Source organism: Myodes glareolus, chromosome 9 (genome assembly GCF_982192425.1).
Source record: "Myodes glareolus chromosome 9, mMyoGla1.1, whole genome shotgun sequence".
Lineage (NCBI taxonomy): Eukaryota > Metazoa > Chordata > Mammalia > Rodentia > Cricetidae > Myodes > Myodes glareolus.
In genome coordinates, this window is record NC_142034.1 from 81,845,133 (window position 1) to 81,863,577 (window position 18,445).

The window sequence follows — 18,445 nt, forward strand, 5'->3', positions numbered from 1 at the left end:
GTACTTGAAGCTACAAATTACCATTTGCAACTGCAAGCTACTCTTTCAAGAACGCTCTGTCTGCCTTTTGATATAATATTTAAGACCACTATTGCATGGCAGGGCTGAAAATTCCACTGTGCAAAGGGGATTTGGAAGACCACTGACCTTCCACTCCAAGCATGCGATGCTAAAACCTGGGTCTTGGGGCTTGAGTTACAGGCTCTTTCCACTCCAAGGTGAAGCTGGGTTTGTCAAGCTAGAACTCTCTGTACCCTTAACCCATTAATAGAGAGATTTGCTATTCTCCAGGAGTAATCCTTTGGTAAATATTTCGTGATCTGTCATCACATTCATGATGTTCTTTCCCAATCTGTATTCCTCTGAGAAGTTCCATGCTACCCTGCCAAAGGCAATTAGAAGAAGAACAAAGTGTAGCCTAGAGACTGTTGCAGGGACAAAACTCATGTGCTTGGTTTCAGTAGGCCAACAACATTCTCAAATAATTCCTGAGCTTTAAAAATAGTCTATCTGAGTGAAGAACTGACAACTAGAGATTATGAAGGTGTGAGGTACAGGGAGCGAGAGAAGGAAGTTAGATAATGGCTAACAAACATAGACAGAAGGAGAAAGTGCAAATAGCCCACACGACAGGGATGTGACAGTTCATGACCACCTTGTGCATTGCAGAAAGAACTAGAAGAAAAGAGCCATTATTTAATTCTAGGAATTAAATTTATTCTAGGAATTAAATAATGAAAAAGGTATTAAAACATTAATTATCCCAATTTAAGCAGAGAATTCTATATTATCATATTGTGCTCTATGAATGTGACTGATAACAATAATACTCCTTGAAGTAGTGCTCCTACGTGGGTACTTGATATTACAGTGTGCTCTCAAAGAGGCAGCTGAGACTGGCTGCCTTCCTCCTCTCCTGACTCAAAGGTTCTACCCCAGCTTCTCCTTAAGGAACCTCCACAAATACCCCTTGATTCAGGGAAGGAAGCCTGCTGGAGCTTGTCCAGCTTCCAGAAATATCTGTAGTTAGGGCTGGTAGAAGTGAGGAAAACAGAAAGCTTGTTCATCGTCGAGGGAGATTTCAAAAATCATGTCAGGGTCAATTTTTGTCATTTCCCTTGGTACCCGTTGCCAAAATTAAATAAGCATCAAGCACTCTTGCAAATCTTGTTGCAGCAGAGGCCATACCAATCTTGCTGGAGGTGTTGTATTTTTTTCTTGTTGTGAAATAATTCAATATTAATAGTAAGGTGGTTAATAAAAATTTGATGCCAGCTCTTGACTCCCAGAACTGGTCATGGAACACAGACTTTCTCTTCTTTCTTTTGTTTAATAAACATTTCATAAGCCTTACAAAGTTTTCTCAGGAAGAAAATTGTTTAGTGATGATAAAAACTTTACCTCATTTTCTAGAATCTGAGAGTCTATCAGTATAAAATAAAAACTGTAAAATAATTTGTGTATGGATTAAATACAGGCATAAGGAAGAATGGGAAACTAAATGTTCATATTATATGTGTCCCACCCTAAGTTCAGGAGTTGATCATTTGTTTTAAAATTGACCACTATTGTACAATGCTAATCTACTTTATTTTGGAGATCTGATTTCCAGTTTATCAAGCTATTTTTCATTTGTAGCAAGGAATAAAGAGTGAAGTTTTACAAACAGTCTTTTTGGTGTATACACGGGGATAAATTTTTCACTCTTTCAACTTTTATCTATATTATCTTTGTACCTCAAGATAAATTACATCTTAAAGTTATCCAGGATCATCTCTGGATATACACACACACACACACACACACACACACACACACACACACACACACACATATATATATGGATTTTTCCATCCCATTGATATACATTGTTGAAGTAAATTTATATATCTATAGTTTACTTTATAGAATTTTGATAGGGGTTTGACATTATTTATTTATGGTGAATTACTAGATCACTTGTAAGTTTTCCTTCCGGCTATGTCCTGCAAGAATTTTAGTACAGCTGAAGATAACTACATTTTAATGCTCAAAAGGATTTAGTGTAGAAACTGTCTGGGATAGATATTCTTTTTTAAGTCAGGGGTTACCCTTTTTATAGTGATCCTATTAGGTTTAGTTGATGTAGATGTAACATTCTTTCCATACTCATTTTCTAGCCTGTAGAAAGATAGCTTTGTCTTCAGTTCTGTGTTCCAGCCTCCCTCTTTCTCTCTCCCCACCGTGTGTGTGTGTGTGTGTGTGTGTGTGTGTGTGTGTGTGAGTGTGTGTGTGTGTGAATTAATATATGTGCATGTGTAGGGGTGCATGTTTGTCTGAGGTATTCAGAGGACAACTTGTAGAAATCATATCTCTTCTTATACCATGCAGGTCTTAGAATTAAACTTAAGTCATTGGTTACAGGGCCTCAAACCACTGAGCCCTGTCCCTCCCTCAACTCCCCTCTTGTTGCCATTTCTGATCTTCTGTTTCTTCTCCATTTTAATCTTCAAAGAAAATTTTATCATAAGAATTGATCTTGAGATGTAATTCTTTTTCAGTTAGATTCTCCCACCCCCATCACATTTGTCTCTTGCTTGTTGGCCCCTTCTCCCCCCCATCCCCGATCTTTTTTTACCACTTCCGGTGTTTCTATGCTGCTTCCTGATTTGTATTCCTCATCTTGGTTCAAATTTTGCCATTGGGCTTTCCTACTTGTTTGTCTGGAACTTAGGCAGATGCCTCTGAGCTCTGCTTGTATTAACCCTGGTTTTGTCTACATAGATTAGCTGTGCAGTGCTTCAGTTGGAGGCGAGTGCTGCTTTTGTTTATTTGTTTTATTTTCATTTTTGGCTTTATTTTTATGACTTTTTAAACAGAAGATAAACTGGATCTAGGGTTATTTTGTTCTTCCATTTCTAATACTTAATTGGGCCGAGTAGAACGTGTGTTTTCTGCTTTTTTCTTCTTCTCATCTTAGAGGTGAAATGAGCATACAGCACACTCCTTTATAAAGCCGGTAGCTATGCAAACTACATACTAAATAATCTAGGAAGTGATATGCAAATAAATATGATTTCCTTCTGAACCAAAAATATTCCATTTTCTGTATCATGATCTAACAGTGTACAAAGTTTGTCAGCAATATGATGCTTATTTTACAGTTGTTTGTAGTAGACACCTCTGAGGAGTTGGCATTCAGTAAAATATTGCCATCATTAATTTGATTTATGCTTGAAAATATGAAAGCTAGAAATCTATCTGATGGTAGAACATGATTATCTCTATAAAAGAGTATCACTGAGCTTGAACCAAAGGTAGTATTAATAATGGCTACACCTGTGTGTGGGGTTACAGGTATAACCATTCTTGAAAACTCGGCCGCAATCCCAACATCACTAGCCAGTTTTAACTGGGTGCTCTTAGCCTGGTACTGCATACGTCCTTAGCATAATTATCTCCATCATTTTAGCAGCTCTCAGTGACTTAGCAGAAGTTAATGACTTCTGTTTTCAGTCAAAGAACTTAAAACTTTAAAATATCCAATGTCACATAGTTCCTAAAGACAATAACACACTGTGGGCCCTTTCTAGTCTGACTCTAAACTACAGCATCTTCCTGCTTCTTGTGATTGTCAGAACATTTTGATTATTTAGCATATTAAAGCTCTAATTAAAAAACATTATTTAAAATCTCCAGTGTTAATTTATATTTCAAATTCTTAATACAAACTTAAAACAAAGACTCAAAGGAGAGAGCAAAGACATATCTGGAAAAACACACATGATCAGAAAACATTAAACTTCATACTTCATTGAATATTGTTGAATAGTCTCTTAAACCATGTATATGAAATCACATCTTAAAAAACAAGTGTCTTGATCATTGGGTCATAGAGTATTAACTCTTTCAAGCTATCACTTAAACAACTTGGCACACAAGTGGTAAACTTTCTTTGAAATATTCTCATGGTGAGAGGATGCTCTGAATTTTCTTGGTGTTCTATCCGATCATCAGGATAATCATAATTACTTGATTATTTTGAGAAATGAAACATTCCTCCAACATTATTATAGCAGCCTAAATGCCAATTTTCATAGTGTTTTATTTCAAAATGATTACCATTCCTCCCAGAATGGTGCTGGACCAAAGCAGTGCACTTTCAGGTCAACAAGAGTAACTGAAGTTCAACAATCACAGCAAAAACAACATAATCGTGATAGCCCAAAAGCACAGATGTGATAGGTTACAGAATTTTGAAGAGATTAAGATGAAAACAATAATTAACAAACTCTCAAATGTCTCAGGTCCCTACAATCTGTTGCCATTTCTCAGGTAAATTCTTAACAAGTAATAAGAAGTATAAAAGCAATGAAGAACTAAAACAAAGAAGCCACCTAATATAGCACTCACATCTGTGCCTCTGCGCAAAGACTAAAGAGTGAAAGGGCAATACTCTTGAAGCCAAAATAGTAAAATTAAGGAAAAGGGAGATAGCGCAGAGATACAATATGGGAACCCCTTAGACATCAAGTCCTCACAGGAGACGCTGAAAAGCAGTCAGTAGCACTTCATCTCCACCAGGAAGTGGATATGAAAACACAAAACCAAAATATGCCAATGGACTAGTGGTATATGAGGTAGAACACTACAAATTATTGGGTTCATTCTCTTCCTCTTATTTGGAAGGTAGTATGATGGACCAGTTGTCAGTTAAGGTCACAGACACATGGGGATTCAGAACCCCAGCTCTTAAGCTGTAGTAAAAATAATTTAGTTTTTTTTTTTTTGGTTAATCACAAGTTTTGAGACTGAATACTTTCTATTACTGTCTTTACCTCTCATGACAATGGTGCCGGGCCTGACAAAATGCTTACTTATAAAAATCAGTAACAATAGAGCAAGGACTTGATGCAAATATAACAATCTTAGTTAACAATATATAATCTAGGGCAGAATGTAAAGGTTCTGAATTTCAATATTCTAAACAATAGGAAAAAAGTTTAACTTCTTACTCAGTGAACTATTCAAAACCCCCAACACCAAAACCAAGGAAAGTCAAGCTATGTCATGGTACTGCCGTCTCTCTTTATAAACAATAGGCATGTCCAAATGCAATCTACTAGCCTTATTCTCTAGCACTGAAATAATTTCTTAAAACTGATGCCCACACAGCTGTATTACATTGAAAACTTAAGTAGGTCTTCAGAAGATATTTATCTTAGACTCAAATCTGTAGATAGGTACCTATGAATTAACTTTATAGTTGCCAAACGTTATGTTAAAGAGCACAGTTAAACAAATTTGTCCCAAACAAAAATGGAAATAAATGGATTAAAAATTGATTATCCAACCATATATAGAAAGATAATTGTAATTGGTAGTCCGTCTAGTTGGGGAGAGGTTTCCAGTAGGGTCCCACAAGAATCGATACTGGGTCCCATTTTGTTTAATATCTTTATAAAATATCTGGAAGACAAAGTAGAGAATCTACTAATTGGGTTGACTGATGGCATCAGTAATTAAGGTGAGTTTGGTATATATAAATGTTATTGGTCTTCAAGATGCATAAAGAAAAAGACAAATACTAATGAAGAATGGGTAAATGTTGATTAGGTGGTTTAGTTGGTTTTCAAAAGAATTTTCAGAGTTAATTCTAAGCAGTAGGAGTACATTGGAAAGGTCTTACTGGCTTTGCATTACAAAAGATTCAGCAAAGTCATAGGGACAGTACAGAGTCACGACATCCTAATGCAGAATAAAGAACCTCAAATGAGGATCCTTTTTAGAAGAGGTTTATTTAGAAAACCGGTGGCTGTAATTTTACCAATACAAAAAGCAGACTGGGGGGATTTCAAGTGTGCAGTAACCAAGGCTGAAAAAGCACGAATGACTAGATTCTCAAATGTGCAAATACTTAGCATCAAGCAGAAAAGAACTGGGTAGCCACACAAAGCTTAAAGCAGGGGTTGAAAACTTTAGCCATGAGAGCAAATCAACTAAAAGCAAATTCTATCAGGAAACACACACACACACACACACACACACACACACACACATCTGCAAGAGCAAACAGATAGGCAATTGCTCACACCAAGATAGATTTTGTATATTTTTTTCATTAGTTATTTGGGGGGGGGCGTATTTTATGTTTTGAATTACTGCAGAGGACACTTGGGGAAAATATCAGTAGGTCTCCTGTTGGTTTGAAGTTGATTTTAAATTCTTAGTATTTTACAATTTAGAATATTACATAAGAGGAGATGAAAGAGGCATTCAGTTATGGATTTTCATGTGCAGGTTGCTGGAGTTTAAGTAAGCTGATTGCACAGATGGACTAATACAAAATGAGAGTTGTAATTTTCCTTTGCTTTTGTCCGCTCTGTGCTATGTACCCTAGTATGGTGAAGGAGACCCAGAGCAGGCACTAGGGCCTTGGTTACCTTTCCTATGTAATTATGGCTATTGCATATTGTACTTATTAGCCGTGTGTTCGAGTGTCACTGAAGTGACAGGATGGGAAGTCCTCTGAAAGCTTAAAAATATTTTCAAAAAAATTAAGAGCAGATAATAAAGAGAAGAAAAGGAAGAATAGAAGCAACCCAATCTTTCCCCTTTTGACCTTCCCTGTCTCATTTCTCCCTGACCTTGGCACTGTGCAGTTTAGAGTCACCACAGCTGAACAGACCCAGCTTTTCCATCTCTAGGAAGCCATCAAAGCAGGGGAAAAACCTAATCCCTCTCTAGCAGCTGATTCTTTTCTTTGCTACAGGAGATAACAATACTTAGCTGATTATGTGTCCAATCTTGGGGGAAAATAACCTTAGAATTATGCTTGAAAAGAAGGGACATTTCTGATAAGAAATACTGGCATTATGTATGATACTGACACAAAAGAAAGGATTGCATAATCAGAGCTGAATATGGATCTCCTCTGACCTTTCCTGCTGGGTTGAAAGGAAAGTCAGCATTCAAACTGCTACGTGGGCATCTTTTTGTCTTAATCTAATCAAAATGATGTGCTGCCCTATGAAATGACTGGCAGGACTTGACACAACAGGTTTGCTGTGATTTTATAGGTGACAGCCATTGTAAAGGAGATGCCCTCTCTATAATAGTAATTTCTGACATATATACATTCTCTTTAAGTAGTACTCTTCTTTGGGGATGCTGGCCCATGTAAAACCGAATGAATCAGTACCAATCAGTATGGAGATGGGCCTATTTAATTTGAAAGTGGTAGTGATTAAAATACCATTTTTATTTATATATACATAATAAATGCCTACTAGGTAATGAGGACTCTCTTATCCTCTTTCCACATTATCGTAATATTCTTCAAATAATCTCTTCATAATAACATGAATACAGAAGAATTGATCCTATTTTACAGATGAGGAATTGAAGGTCAGAAAGGTTAACTCTTTATTATCACACATGGCCAAATAGTAAACCTGATCGATTCAAAATTTGATATGGAATTATTGAGCTTGATGTCTTTACTGGGGTTCTGATCAAATAAGATAGTCAAACTATGTGGCCAAAGAGTAATGAAACCCATTCAAATATAATGGGAAGCAGAGAAGGACACTGTTTCTCAGATCTGAAGTAGGAAGGTTGTGTGCTCTGGACCAGATGAGTCTGAGAGTGTGGGAAGCTATTCTGGGTACCATGGGATGTTTACTGACATCGTTGGCTGTCTCACATGGAGCACCAGTAGCAACAGCCATCTTCCAGCTTGACCACAAAAAAAGCAGTCTCTAGACATTGTTAAAACTTCCCTGGGGAGACAAACTCTACTGTTTTGAGAACCACTGTACTAGGAGCTGTCTTGGCATCCTTTTGTGTTGGCATCCTTTTGTGTTGGCATCCTTTGCTATGGTCTGCACTTTGATACCTTCAGCCAGGAGGATGGATTTTCATTACCAAAAAGTGTCCATCCCGTGAGCTTTTCCCTGCTTCCATGTGGAAACAATTGAATTTAAAACTTTGGAAGGCTCCTTTAGGTTCCATTTATTTAAAATCTCCACTGCTTCAATCTTAAATCTATCATTTAAATGCAAATTAGTAGGAAAAGATCAGGTAGATGAAGGCGAAAAGGGATCAGATGTTATCTTCATAAGTCAGCCTTGCATTAGGCAATTGTTTAAACTCATTTCCAACCCTAGTCCTAGAAGACGGACTTATTCACTATTCTTTTTGTTTTCTTTACTTAGGATGCACTATCTGGCAAATCATGAAGCAGATTTAACAGTACTCTCATTTGTCAAATTGAGAAAGCCACATCAATACGCTAGCTGTTTGCTGTCTACCAGCTGAAAGCTTCCAGCTATGGAATGCCTGAGCATGACAGTAAGTAGACAGTTCCTAAACTCCACGCTGATTAGCTTTCAGAGATTACATCTAAAATCTACCATTATAAATATCATCTTCTGAGAAAGAAGAATCTTTAATTAAAATTAGTCTACAAACAAATATCAGATCCATGGTTAAGTTGAGATCATGACTCAGGAATTTCCATGGTGGAACTCTCTTATGTTCTATATTTGCAATTCAATTGAAGTTAAAGATATTAAAATATTAGTAACCTAGTTAATTACTGTTCTGGTTAATAATTACAGGGGGTTTAAGCACATTCTTCTTAATATGGGACTTATTAAATTGTTCATACTGATATACTGGGGAAGAAGAATGTTCTTAATCCACCTGTAATGAACTATTTAATAAGTCTCATATTATATTCTATTTCATAAACACTGGGGTGGATGTTAAATGAAAGCGTTATTTTATTTATCTCAAAAAGTTCAAACATGGAAAATAAAGAATTGCATTCATGATTATTCTGTTTATGGCAGAAAGCACGCCAATAGTAAACTAGATGAAGTTTCATTTGGAGCGAAGTAGCTTGCTCACATCTATTGAGACTGCTACAAAATCCCTTGAAGAGAGGATCCCTAAACTAGATTGCAAATTAGAATAATCCAGTGAACCTTTAAAATGTGATTCCCAGGCTTAAGAGAAACCCAGAATTCAATCTTTGAAAAATTTTCTTCCGGACATTCCACTGAGATGAAAATCTGACTTCAAGAAGAAACAGTGTGTAAAACTTGTGTAGGAAGTCTTTGATCCTGCTTGACTTAATGAAGATGGGGGCTGGGGGTAAGAGACTCATACAGGGAAGTGCTCTTGGGTAAGTGGTATGTAGGCAAGGCCTTAAGTAATCCCTGTCACTTGAGAAAATTACTCCTCTCTTCCCTACTTCTTCCTATCATTTTGATTACTTGGAGGGGAAAAACATCTCAAGTTGTTGCTGGTAGGTAATTAACACATTTCTAAAGTTGATTATTTCTATTTTAAATCAAAGAGAATGTGCATCTTAGGTCCAGAGCTTTCATTTAGCATAAGCAACAATTTAATAATGCAGTTTTATTTTATATTTAATGTGAGGTACCAGCCAGTACCTCACAGTAAGATAAAGTTTTCTTTTTAAATAAATTTAAATTTATTAAAGTAAGTAAATTTAGAAAAATGTAACACAATTATAACATTTGATTTTCATATATGAAAAAACAAACTGTGTGGATACCAGGTAATGAGTTTGAGCATCCCTATTATTAACAGAAAGGATATCCAAGCATTGCTTGATACATTAGGGAGTCAGTTTTGCTCACTTATTATCTATGTAATTGGGGAATTTCTTACCATTTTCTTCTTCAGGCCCTGTTTCTCTCAGGCTCTCTAGCATTACTCTAAGAGCTTAAGCAATGAGAACTATTTTCCCTGTGAATGTACCTTGTTGACATCCAGGCGCATCTTTTCATTGTTGGCATTAGCAGCTTTCTCAGCTGCTTTCTTTTGGCGCTGGGGTCCTCTCCCGAAGAAGATGTAGTTGACCAAAGCATATTCCAGAAGGGCCATGAAGACGAAGACAAAGCACCCCATTAGGTACATGTCGATGGCTTTTACATAGGGGATTTTAGGGAGAGTCTCCCTGAGGTGGGTGTTAATTGTGGTCATTGTTAGGACAGTTGTAATACCTGGAAAAAGGAAAGAAAGAAAAAATGTAGACTCATACCTTCTCGGTATCCTTACTGTTCTCACAATATCTGAAAAAGCTAGTATTATTTATTTATATATACTGATATATTTGATGGCGATTTATCACACAGCCTAGTGGCCCTCCCTGGAAATATGCATAAGTTAACTTAGAGTGAACATGAATTATTGTGGGAAATTTTCTTTAACTGTATTTTTCTACATGTCGTTATTTATGAAGTAGGGGATTGGAATTATGAATTAAATATTATGATAGACTTATCTGGGGCAAATTAGTACAGAGAAGACCCTAGTTCCTGATGTATCAGAGGCAAAAAGGTAGATTTTAGGGGTGATTGTTGAAGAATGAGTGGGTGCCTCCCAGACAACCAGAGACTGGAGATGAAAGGTTACAACAGACATCATGGTGGAAAAGCTTTATGTAAAGGTTGGGTCTGAGAGAGTTCATAGCTCTTTAGCAAGATTTCAAGATCTCATAGATATACTAGAGAAGAATGGGGCTCTAATAAGGACCTGTTCAATGGGCGAGAACACAAAATGCTGACAGATGCAGACAGGGGAACACAAATATGGACGCCTTGAATTCAGGAAAATTATTGTGGCAGCATTGTGGGAACACAGTATAAGGCAGGGACAAAGAATACCACTTAAAAGGTTTCCAGGATAATCCCTCTAAATAGTTAAAAGTGAAAGTAAAACCTCAGAGATAGTTCTGAGATCTACAAATACATTACACAGAGGAAACACAAATTAGTGCAAATATCTGGAAGCAGGCAGGAAGCAGAGTGCTTCATGTTTTGGAGTTGGACAGCTGAACACATAACACACACATATGAGACACAGATAAATTATAGGGGTTCTTATTGGAGAGGTCACTCTGGGTCAGGCTATAATCGCTTGTCTGGTTAGCAGGCATCTCTAAGAGTGGGGAGCAGTTAGTCTCAAAGTTGTCACTCGAAGGTAAAATCACTGGATGTTCAGAGTCCTCCATATGATACAGTTCAGCTTTGTGGCAAAATAGTGAGAAGAAAACAGACGAAGCCCAGACAGAGGCCATGATTACACTGGTGGGAAGTTGGACTGTCACCATCTGATCTCAGATGTCACAAACTTTCACCTTCCAAGCTATCCTAAATCATATCTCAAAACTTCTATTTCATTTTCCAAAGACTCTCTGGTGCAGTTTTCTCATTTAGGTCTGTCTCCATAATGGTTTTCGTTTTGTTTTTAGTAGATTCTCATGAGTACCTGCATGAACATAAGTCTGGGCCTGTTTTACTGTAGATAAGGTCTTTTCTCACAGATTTCAGATGTTCTTTATCATTTTGAAACACTTTCAATTTCCTTTTACTCCTAATCATTGCTACTACAGGCTATATATTCGATATTTTACATTTATTAAACCTGTCATTGTTGACATTTATATTAATCTGAATGTTATTTGAAAATACTTGTGTACCTAATAATAAATGGTTCAAATACAGAGATATTTTAAGCGTTCCTCTTAAACATCAATAAGTTACTTCTTTGAACAATAGATACACAACAGATACTAGAATTTTACTTGATCAAAACAGGATATGTTGCTTCCAGTTTCTTATTAGCATTTTATGAACACTAAGACAGCACAGAGAAATGATTATATATGGACTTTATTCCAGCAGATCTTTCAATGCTTAGGGGAAACTATAACAAAACTAATAAATAGAAATTGTATCTGTGGTTAGTCTACACAAGTAATTTATGTTGTTCTAAGAACATCCATGGCAGAGACTTAATTTATTCCCGGAGGTCACTGTTCCTCCCTCTTACCTTCGTCGTGGATTCATCTCAATCTAACCTAACAGCATTCAATCCTACCCCCATAAAACTGAAATTATACCCTATTTTTAACCTTTTCAGTGTCTCTATTTCACGTAGAATAAAGGTAACGCTTCCAGCCACACCGCTGAATCCCTTCATCATCCCTTAGTCTCCTATTGCCTACTCTCTTTTCCTCTGACCTTTCCCTGTTCTCTGCAGGGTCCCACTCCTGTCCCTGGCTTCTTCCAACCCCTTAGCTTTTGTCAGGGCCTTAGACTGTCACCACTCGGATATTTTTCTGGATCTTAATTTTCTTGAAGTCCTTTCTCCTGTAACACCTGGGGGAGGTCAGCCTTGATCATTGCAACACTCCCAGGCATAGCTACAGAATGTTGCTTACTTACCCCTGTAGTCTTGTCGGATGTTGTCATGCTTTGTGGCTCTTCAGTTTCTAGCTTTACATTTTTTTTTTAAAATTGGCAGTTTTAGGTTTCATGATGACATTTTCGAACATTATTTTTAACTATGTTTAATTATGTTTTAATTATTATCATTTTCCACCTTCTCCTTCAGCTCTCTGTCCTGCTTTTACCTTTCCACTCTAGGACCCAACTTTCTGCTTTCCCGTGTGTTCTGCTGCTCTCCTCCCTGTCCTCAGTACCTCTGTTGGTTATCTCATGATTACACTTCCAGTTTCACTCACACCCATGCACATGCTTCTACATACAAACATTAAAAGGTAGGGTTTCCAAATGATTACAAAAGAGGGACGTTTTTCTTTCTGAGAACATCACAATGTAATTTTCAGATTAATCTACTTTTCCTCAAATTTTATAATTTCATTTTTTTACAACTGAATCAAATTCCATTATGTATATGGACCACATTTTCATTATCCATTCTTTTCTTAGTGGACATCAAGGCTGCTTCCATCCCCTTGCTGATATGCCTCTTATCTATCTTCCACCACTAGAACGTAACTTTCAAAAAAGGAAAAGTGCAACTTCAGTACCTCATTGTGTCAGCACGTGTTAGATGCCAAGCAAATGTTTTTTTGAATGCAAATGAATGGTTTTTCTGTGAGTGTAATCGCTGAATCAGGATCTTATGATGAAGTCAAACAAACCCTTATTTTAAAGGGAAAAAAAATCTGTGCAAGAGGTCACACAATTTACTTTACTTGAATCTCACAAAAATGTTTATGGGCTGTAATTTGTTCACATCTGGTATTATGACAGAAAACCAAAGTCAGGCATATGATGAGCAGGACTACAAAGGATGTCCCAGCATTTTGACTCTTTTGTCTCCTGCCTTCTCTATGCTACCTACAAATGTAAAGAAACCCTCAGAAAAATTTTTGCTTATACATTAGTTATATAGCACAACTCCATGCTGGAGGTGGGATAAAAGGAAGCATTTCACAGGTGAAGAAGCATGGAGACAAATTGAGCAATTATGCAAGCATTATTAAATGAAATATGTTTTGATAAGACTATAAAACTGTTGAAACCAATTTCATTACTAATAGCTCTACCGTTAACTAATTTTGACATGGAGAAATTTTAATTTGTGTTTAATTGATTTAATGCTGAATAAGATGATGATAATCAAAGTCTCGTGGTGAACTCTTGTAATGGGAAAAGTCCAGTCTTATCATGTACCACATAATTCTGGGTGAGGAGAGTTCATGTGCTCACACACATACACACACATCACACTCAAGTGCATACATGCACATACAAATAGGGAAGGAGAAAGAAAACAGGCAGAGAGGGAGATGGGGAAAAGGGAGAGAGGGATATAAGGAAGGTGGAGAGAGAGGACTCCATGATTTGCAGCAGGCCTACCTAGTGCAACCCGTGCAGCGGAAGCATCATAGTTAATCCAGAAGGAGACCCACGAGAGGATGGTAATCAGAATGGATGGCATGTACGTCTGCAGGATGAAGTAGCCAATGTTTCTCTTCAGCTTAAAGCTAAGGGACAATCTGGGGTAGGAACCTAGAAAGGCAATTTGAGAACTTCATCATTATCAATCAATAGTTATAGGGTACTTTTCACTAAAAGGCCCAGAAAAAGTTTGTACATCTTCCCTAAATGTAATTTTAGCTACTGGTGGGGAGCATATTTTTCTTGCAAATCTAGTCTGCAGTTTCAGGTGTTTTAATGAGCAGTAGGACTCAAGTGTGGAATGCATCCTGTTCTCACCAGCGCTAAGGACTCTTTGCTCTTCCTGCTCTGCCGCATATATTATATCAAAGACCTTCATCCTCTGTAACTGGAAGGGCAGTGCAGTTTAGAACAGCTACTTTGTTCCCTCTTTCAACTCTTTCTTACTACATTTACCCTGTATTTTTTTCTTTAAATATAAACATAAGGCTGTGGGCTCTAATGGTAGTAAAAGCAACTTCAGAAACCCTAGTAGGCATCTTCAGTTTGTGATCAGCACCCAGGCCTCTGTATAGGTTTTCACTGTGTTTCCTTTTTTTGTTGTTGTTTTCTTAACAATTCAATTCCTTTGTTATAGTCTAAAGCAGTGATTCTCAAACTGTGAGCCATGACCCCATTTAGGGGTCAAATGACCCCTTCATAAGGGTCACATAAGACCATTGAAACCACAAACTGATGTCTATATTACTATTCAAAGCAGTAACAAAATTAGAGTTATGAAGTAACAATGGAAATAATGTTATGGTTGGAGGTCACTGTTTGAGGAACTGTATTAAAGGAGCTCAACATTGGGAACGCTGAGAACCACTAGTCTAAAGAAAAGAAATCACTCAGGAAAATGTAGAGAACTACCACTTTTAAATAAGATGTATGGAATATAAAGAATCAATGTCATCCTAAGGAAATACCTCTTTGTATGTACTAGGCTAACAAAAAACCTAAACAACAGCCCCTACCCCTGTCCCCTCCAGTCCAAAAAAAAATCCCATATTTTTGTTCTTTGATTGTAGAACTCTGGGGAGTTAGCATTACAGAAAAGACACGTAGGAGTAGACAGCGTTGGAGAGTAAAAGGTTCACATCATAGAAAGCAAGACAAGGAAGTTCTCTACGCCTAGTTACAGGGATTTAAAAACCTCAGGTTTATAGAAAGATTCTGGACTGTGTTTTTTTTCACCCCCTCTTAGGCTAGAGACACTTTTGCATTTTCACAAAATCACAACACATCTTTTGCTGGAAGTGGTTTACAGCTCTACAAGTTTCTGAATCCCTAGCAGAAAGTTGATTCTCCAAATCTACAGCAATAGCTATTTATGTGCCTATTGGATTCATTTCAACAAGAAAAACACCAAAAGGAATATTCCAGCAAGCTTATTACTTTCACCAAAGAAGTTTCTAGCAAATGAATGCTTTCCAGCATCCTATGCACGTGAGCTCACACGGCCACCCACAACATCTCAGATGTAAGAGACAAAGTGATAAGGGGGCCTGGATCATCTCAACATTTGGAAGACCTTAGCACAAATGATAGGTGGAGCTAATGAAAATCCCATGCGCTAAGAAAAATGTGGCCTTCTAGGCTACTGAATTAGGATGCCAGGCTACAGGGATAGGTGCTGAATGAACTGCCCTTGGCAATCCATAATAACTGACAAAAAATAAATAACGTGATTAAAAAAAATCCACCTGGCATCTGATTCAGCTCCTCATTTTTCTGTCTTTCCTTGTCTCTGGCAAATGAGAAAAGAGGAGCGGGACTGGGCTCTGCATGATATTGCCTTCCAGAAAATACCCGTGTGTTTCTAAATTGTACAATGGGGCCTCTTGTGAAATAGGAGCTATAGGATGGCTTCTATATTGTTAGTTCCTAGAAAACAGTCCCAAGAAAAGAAATCCTTAAAAAAAAAAATGTGCTGAAGTTTCCCTTGCTGAGCCCTCCCCTCTGCTACAAACCTGTAGAGAAGACCACCTTCTTGGTGATGAGTTTATAATCTACAATGGAGAACTGGGGGAGCTCGATCTTTGTTACCCCGGTGACTGCGTTATCATCTCCGCGCCAGTAAAACTCGATGTCATCAGTTGTATATCCATCTGTAAGAGGAAGCACACGTGACTGCGCAAAAACGGAAACAAAACACAGCCGTTTCTGAACACCTGCGCAGCAGCTGGCCTCTGTATTTATCAGAACCTGCAATGACATTGCGATGTGTGAACTGGCAGTCTAAGCATTTTGAAGTCTACTGAAACCTTTCAACCTCACCATAAGGGAGGTATCACTAGACTCACACAAGGTGCCAAAGGCTGAGGGAAAGGGTACAGAATCCTCCTTTTAGAAGTAGGAAGAGGTGCACATGGGGTTCAGATGTAGATCTATGTGGTTGTGAATCTTCCCCTATCTATGAAACATAATCACATTATCACATGACCATAGATCGTGCATAAGATATGATAAAAGAAAAAAATAAAGTATTCAAGTGGTTAGTTTAGTGTTGCATGATATGTGAGACCTCCCCGCGATATTGAATATTCGAATTGTAACATATTTGGTTTCATGTCAGCAAAGAAGTCATTGTGAAGAAATGAATAGTTACTTCTTCAATATTCACATCCCACATCTCCAAACACATCTCATTTTTTTCTCATTGAAGATTTTGGAATCTTCTCAAAAGTGCTACTGGTTTTAGTCGTTTTGAGTAGAACTGAATGGATAGTGTTCCTTAAAAATACATAGTACATTCATTTGGCAAGTGAATGCTACCATTCATTTAACAGTTTCTGGGACCCATATGCTGCTCATTAGGAGACAGTCTCAGGCATGTAATAAGGACATACTGTTATAATGATACTTTCTATCCTTGACTCTTAACATACAAGCATAGAAACCATAAGTTCAAGGTAAGAAGTATTTTAAAAGATATATGCAACAGAATCTAGTGTATATTAATAATTAATAGAGTCATCTAACATAACCCAAAATATATCCCTCAAGCAAAAGTATGCACTGTCAAAAAAGTACAAAAGCAGAAATGTCACATTCTGTTTTTAAAAATATTTTTATATGAATAGTTGAATGTTACAATTCTGGAAGCTGGTTCCTTAATTTCAAAATTAGTAAAACAAATTAGAAACTGGTGAAGTTCCTAGCCTTTGGTTTGTTATTAAATAATGAACACCATAAACTACATTGAAACACAATTGTGGAGTTTTAATTGACTATATTTTATTAGAATGAGTTAATATAGATATCTTTTTTTAATGAAGTGTCTACTTTCTTATGAAACTTTGATTTGAAAGTAAATTTCAAGGTTGTATGTAAGTTCTAGTGGTAAGTTATTGGCACCATAAACAAATTCTCAGCACCAAATCCATACTCCAGTAAAATTTTCATTCAAATCCTAAGAAGTGGGGTCCTTTCTCAAAGGACAAGGATAGTTTTTAAAGGTTGTACTTGTCCCGATATTAAGATCTCATGGTCCAAACTGGTATCTCAAATGCAATCTAATGATTGTCTGCTTTTTTATAGAAATATCTCAGATATGGGATAGTTCAGTCCTTGATAAAAAATAATTTACAGTATTTTTTATCAAATTTTACAGAAAGGGTAATAATTCCTAGAAACCATCAAAGAAGGTACCTAGGAATGTATCCAAAATTGAACTTGTCATACATAAGCATGGGATGGGGTATTTGTGAAACAGGAAGTCACAGTCAGTTCCCATGGGAAGAGTTTAGGAAATAGTAATTATCAGCAGTAGATCGAATTCAAGACTGCTGGACAGATTCTAGACACCATCCCTATTACTGAGAGCCAGAGCCTCAAAAACTATAAATCTGGGTTTATCATCTTGTGATCGTAATAATCAAGATGCTTGAGAGAGGAACTTGCTTTTGCTCTTAAGGAGCATTTTGGATAACTGTATCTTGTATGGAATGTGAAAATCTTGAGAACCACTTGGCTAGTACAAGAATATGGTGATAACAATTCTGAAATAATGACTATATTAAATATGACCTTTTTCCTACTAGGAATTCTAAAATAAAAATAATTTCTTACATTAATATTTATGATTATTTTATAGGGGAGTAGTATTTATTAACATTGTTTAAGCTTTGACTGCCCATATTATGAATGAATTATCTCTATCTACACTTGATTGAAAAACAAAAAACCTAAGACTATGAAAGATTACATAATGTGCTTAAAGTCCCTTTTCTGCCATGTGACTGAATGAGAAATGATTACCATATTGCCCCAAAGACAGTATTTCCCACTGTACAACCCTGCTAGGGCACACAGAACAAGCAATACATTAAAAAGAGGCCCAATGCCCATTTTATAATGTAAACAAAGGGTAAACAACTTCCCACACAAAGAACTAAGGTTGAACTAATGAAGATCATTTCTACCTTTCCAGTTTCCTCTCTCCCTCCCTCCTGCAGTTCTGACCATCTTCTTATTCATTGCTGTGAATCATACACATCCACAGACAGAGGAATTACAAAACGGGGGGCATTTCAGTAAGATAGTGTAGGCAACACTTGTTACTCATTCATCTAGTGGAAAAATTACTAAGAACAACATTTGCAGGTTTGACAATGTTTTCTAGGCAATACCTGCTAGAGAATAAGCACTCAGCAAAATCATTGTGTTAATAAAAT

The 18,445-nt window shown here is 36.9% G+C and overlaps 1 protein-coding gene across 2 annotated transcripts in view; it reads right to left on the minus strand.

Annotated features, from left to right (window-relative positions):
* Positions 1–18,445, minus strand: part of Gabrb2 (gamma-aminobutyric acid type A receptor subunit beta2) — a 214,303-nt gene that overhangs the window by 24,296 nt on the left and 171,562 nt on the right. For both annotated transcript variants that reach the window (XM_085694855.2, XM_048435993.3), the window contains exons 7-9: positions 15,740–15,877; positions 13,686–13,838; positions 9,772–10,016 (exon numbers count right to left, since the gene is read on the minus strand). In XM_085694855.2, coding sequence (XP_085550981.1) covers positions 9,772–10,016; positions 13,686–13,838; positions 15,740–15,877 — 536 coding nt within the window. The remainder of the gene's footprint in view (positions 1–9,771; positions 10,017–13,685; positions 13,839–15,739; positions 15,878–18,445) is intronic.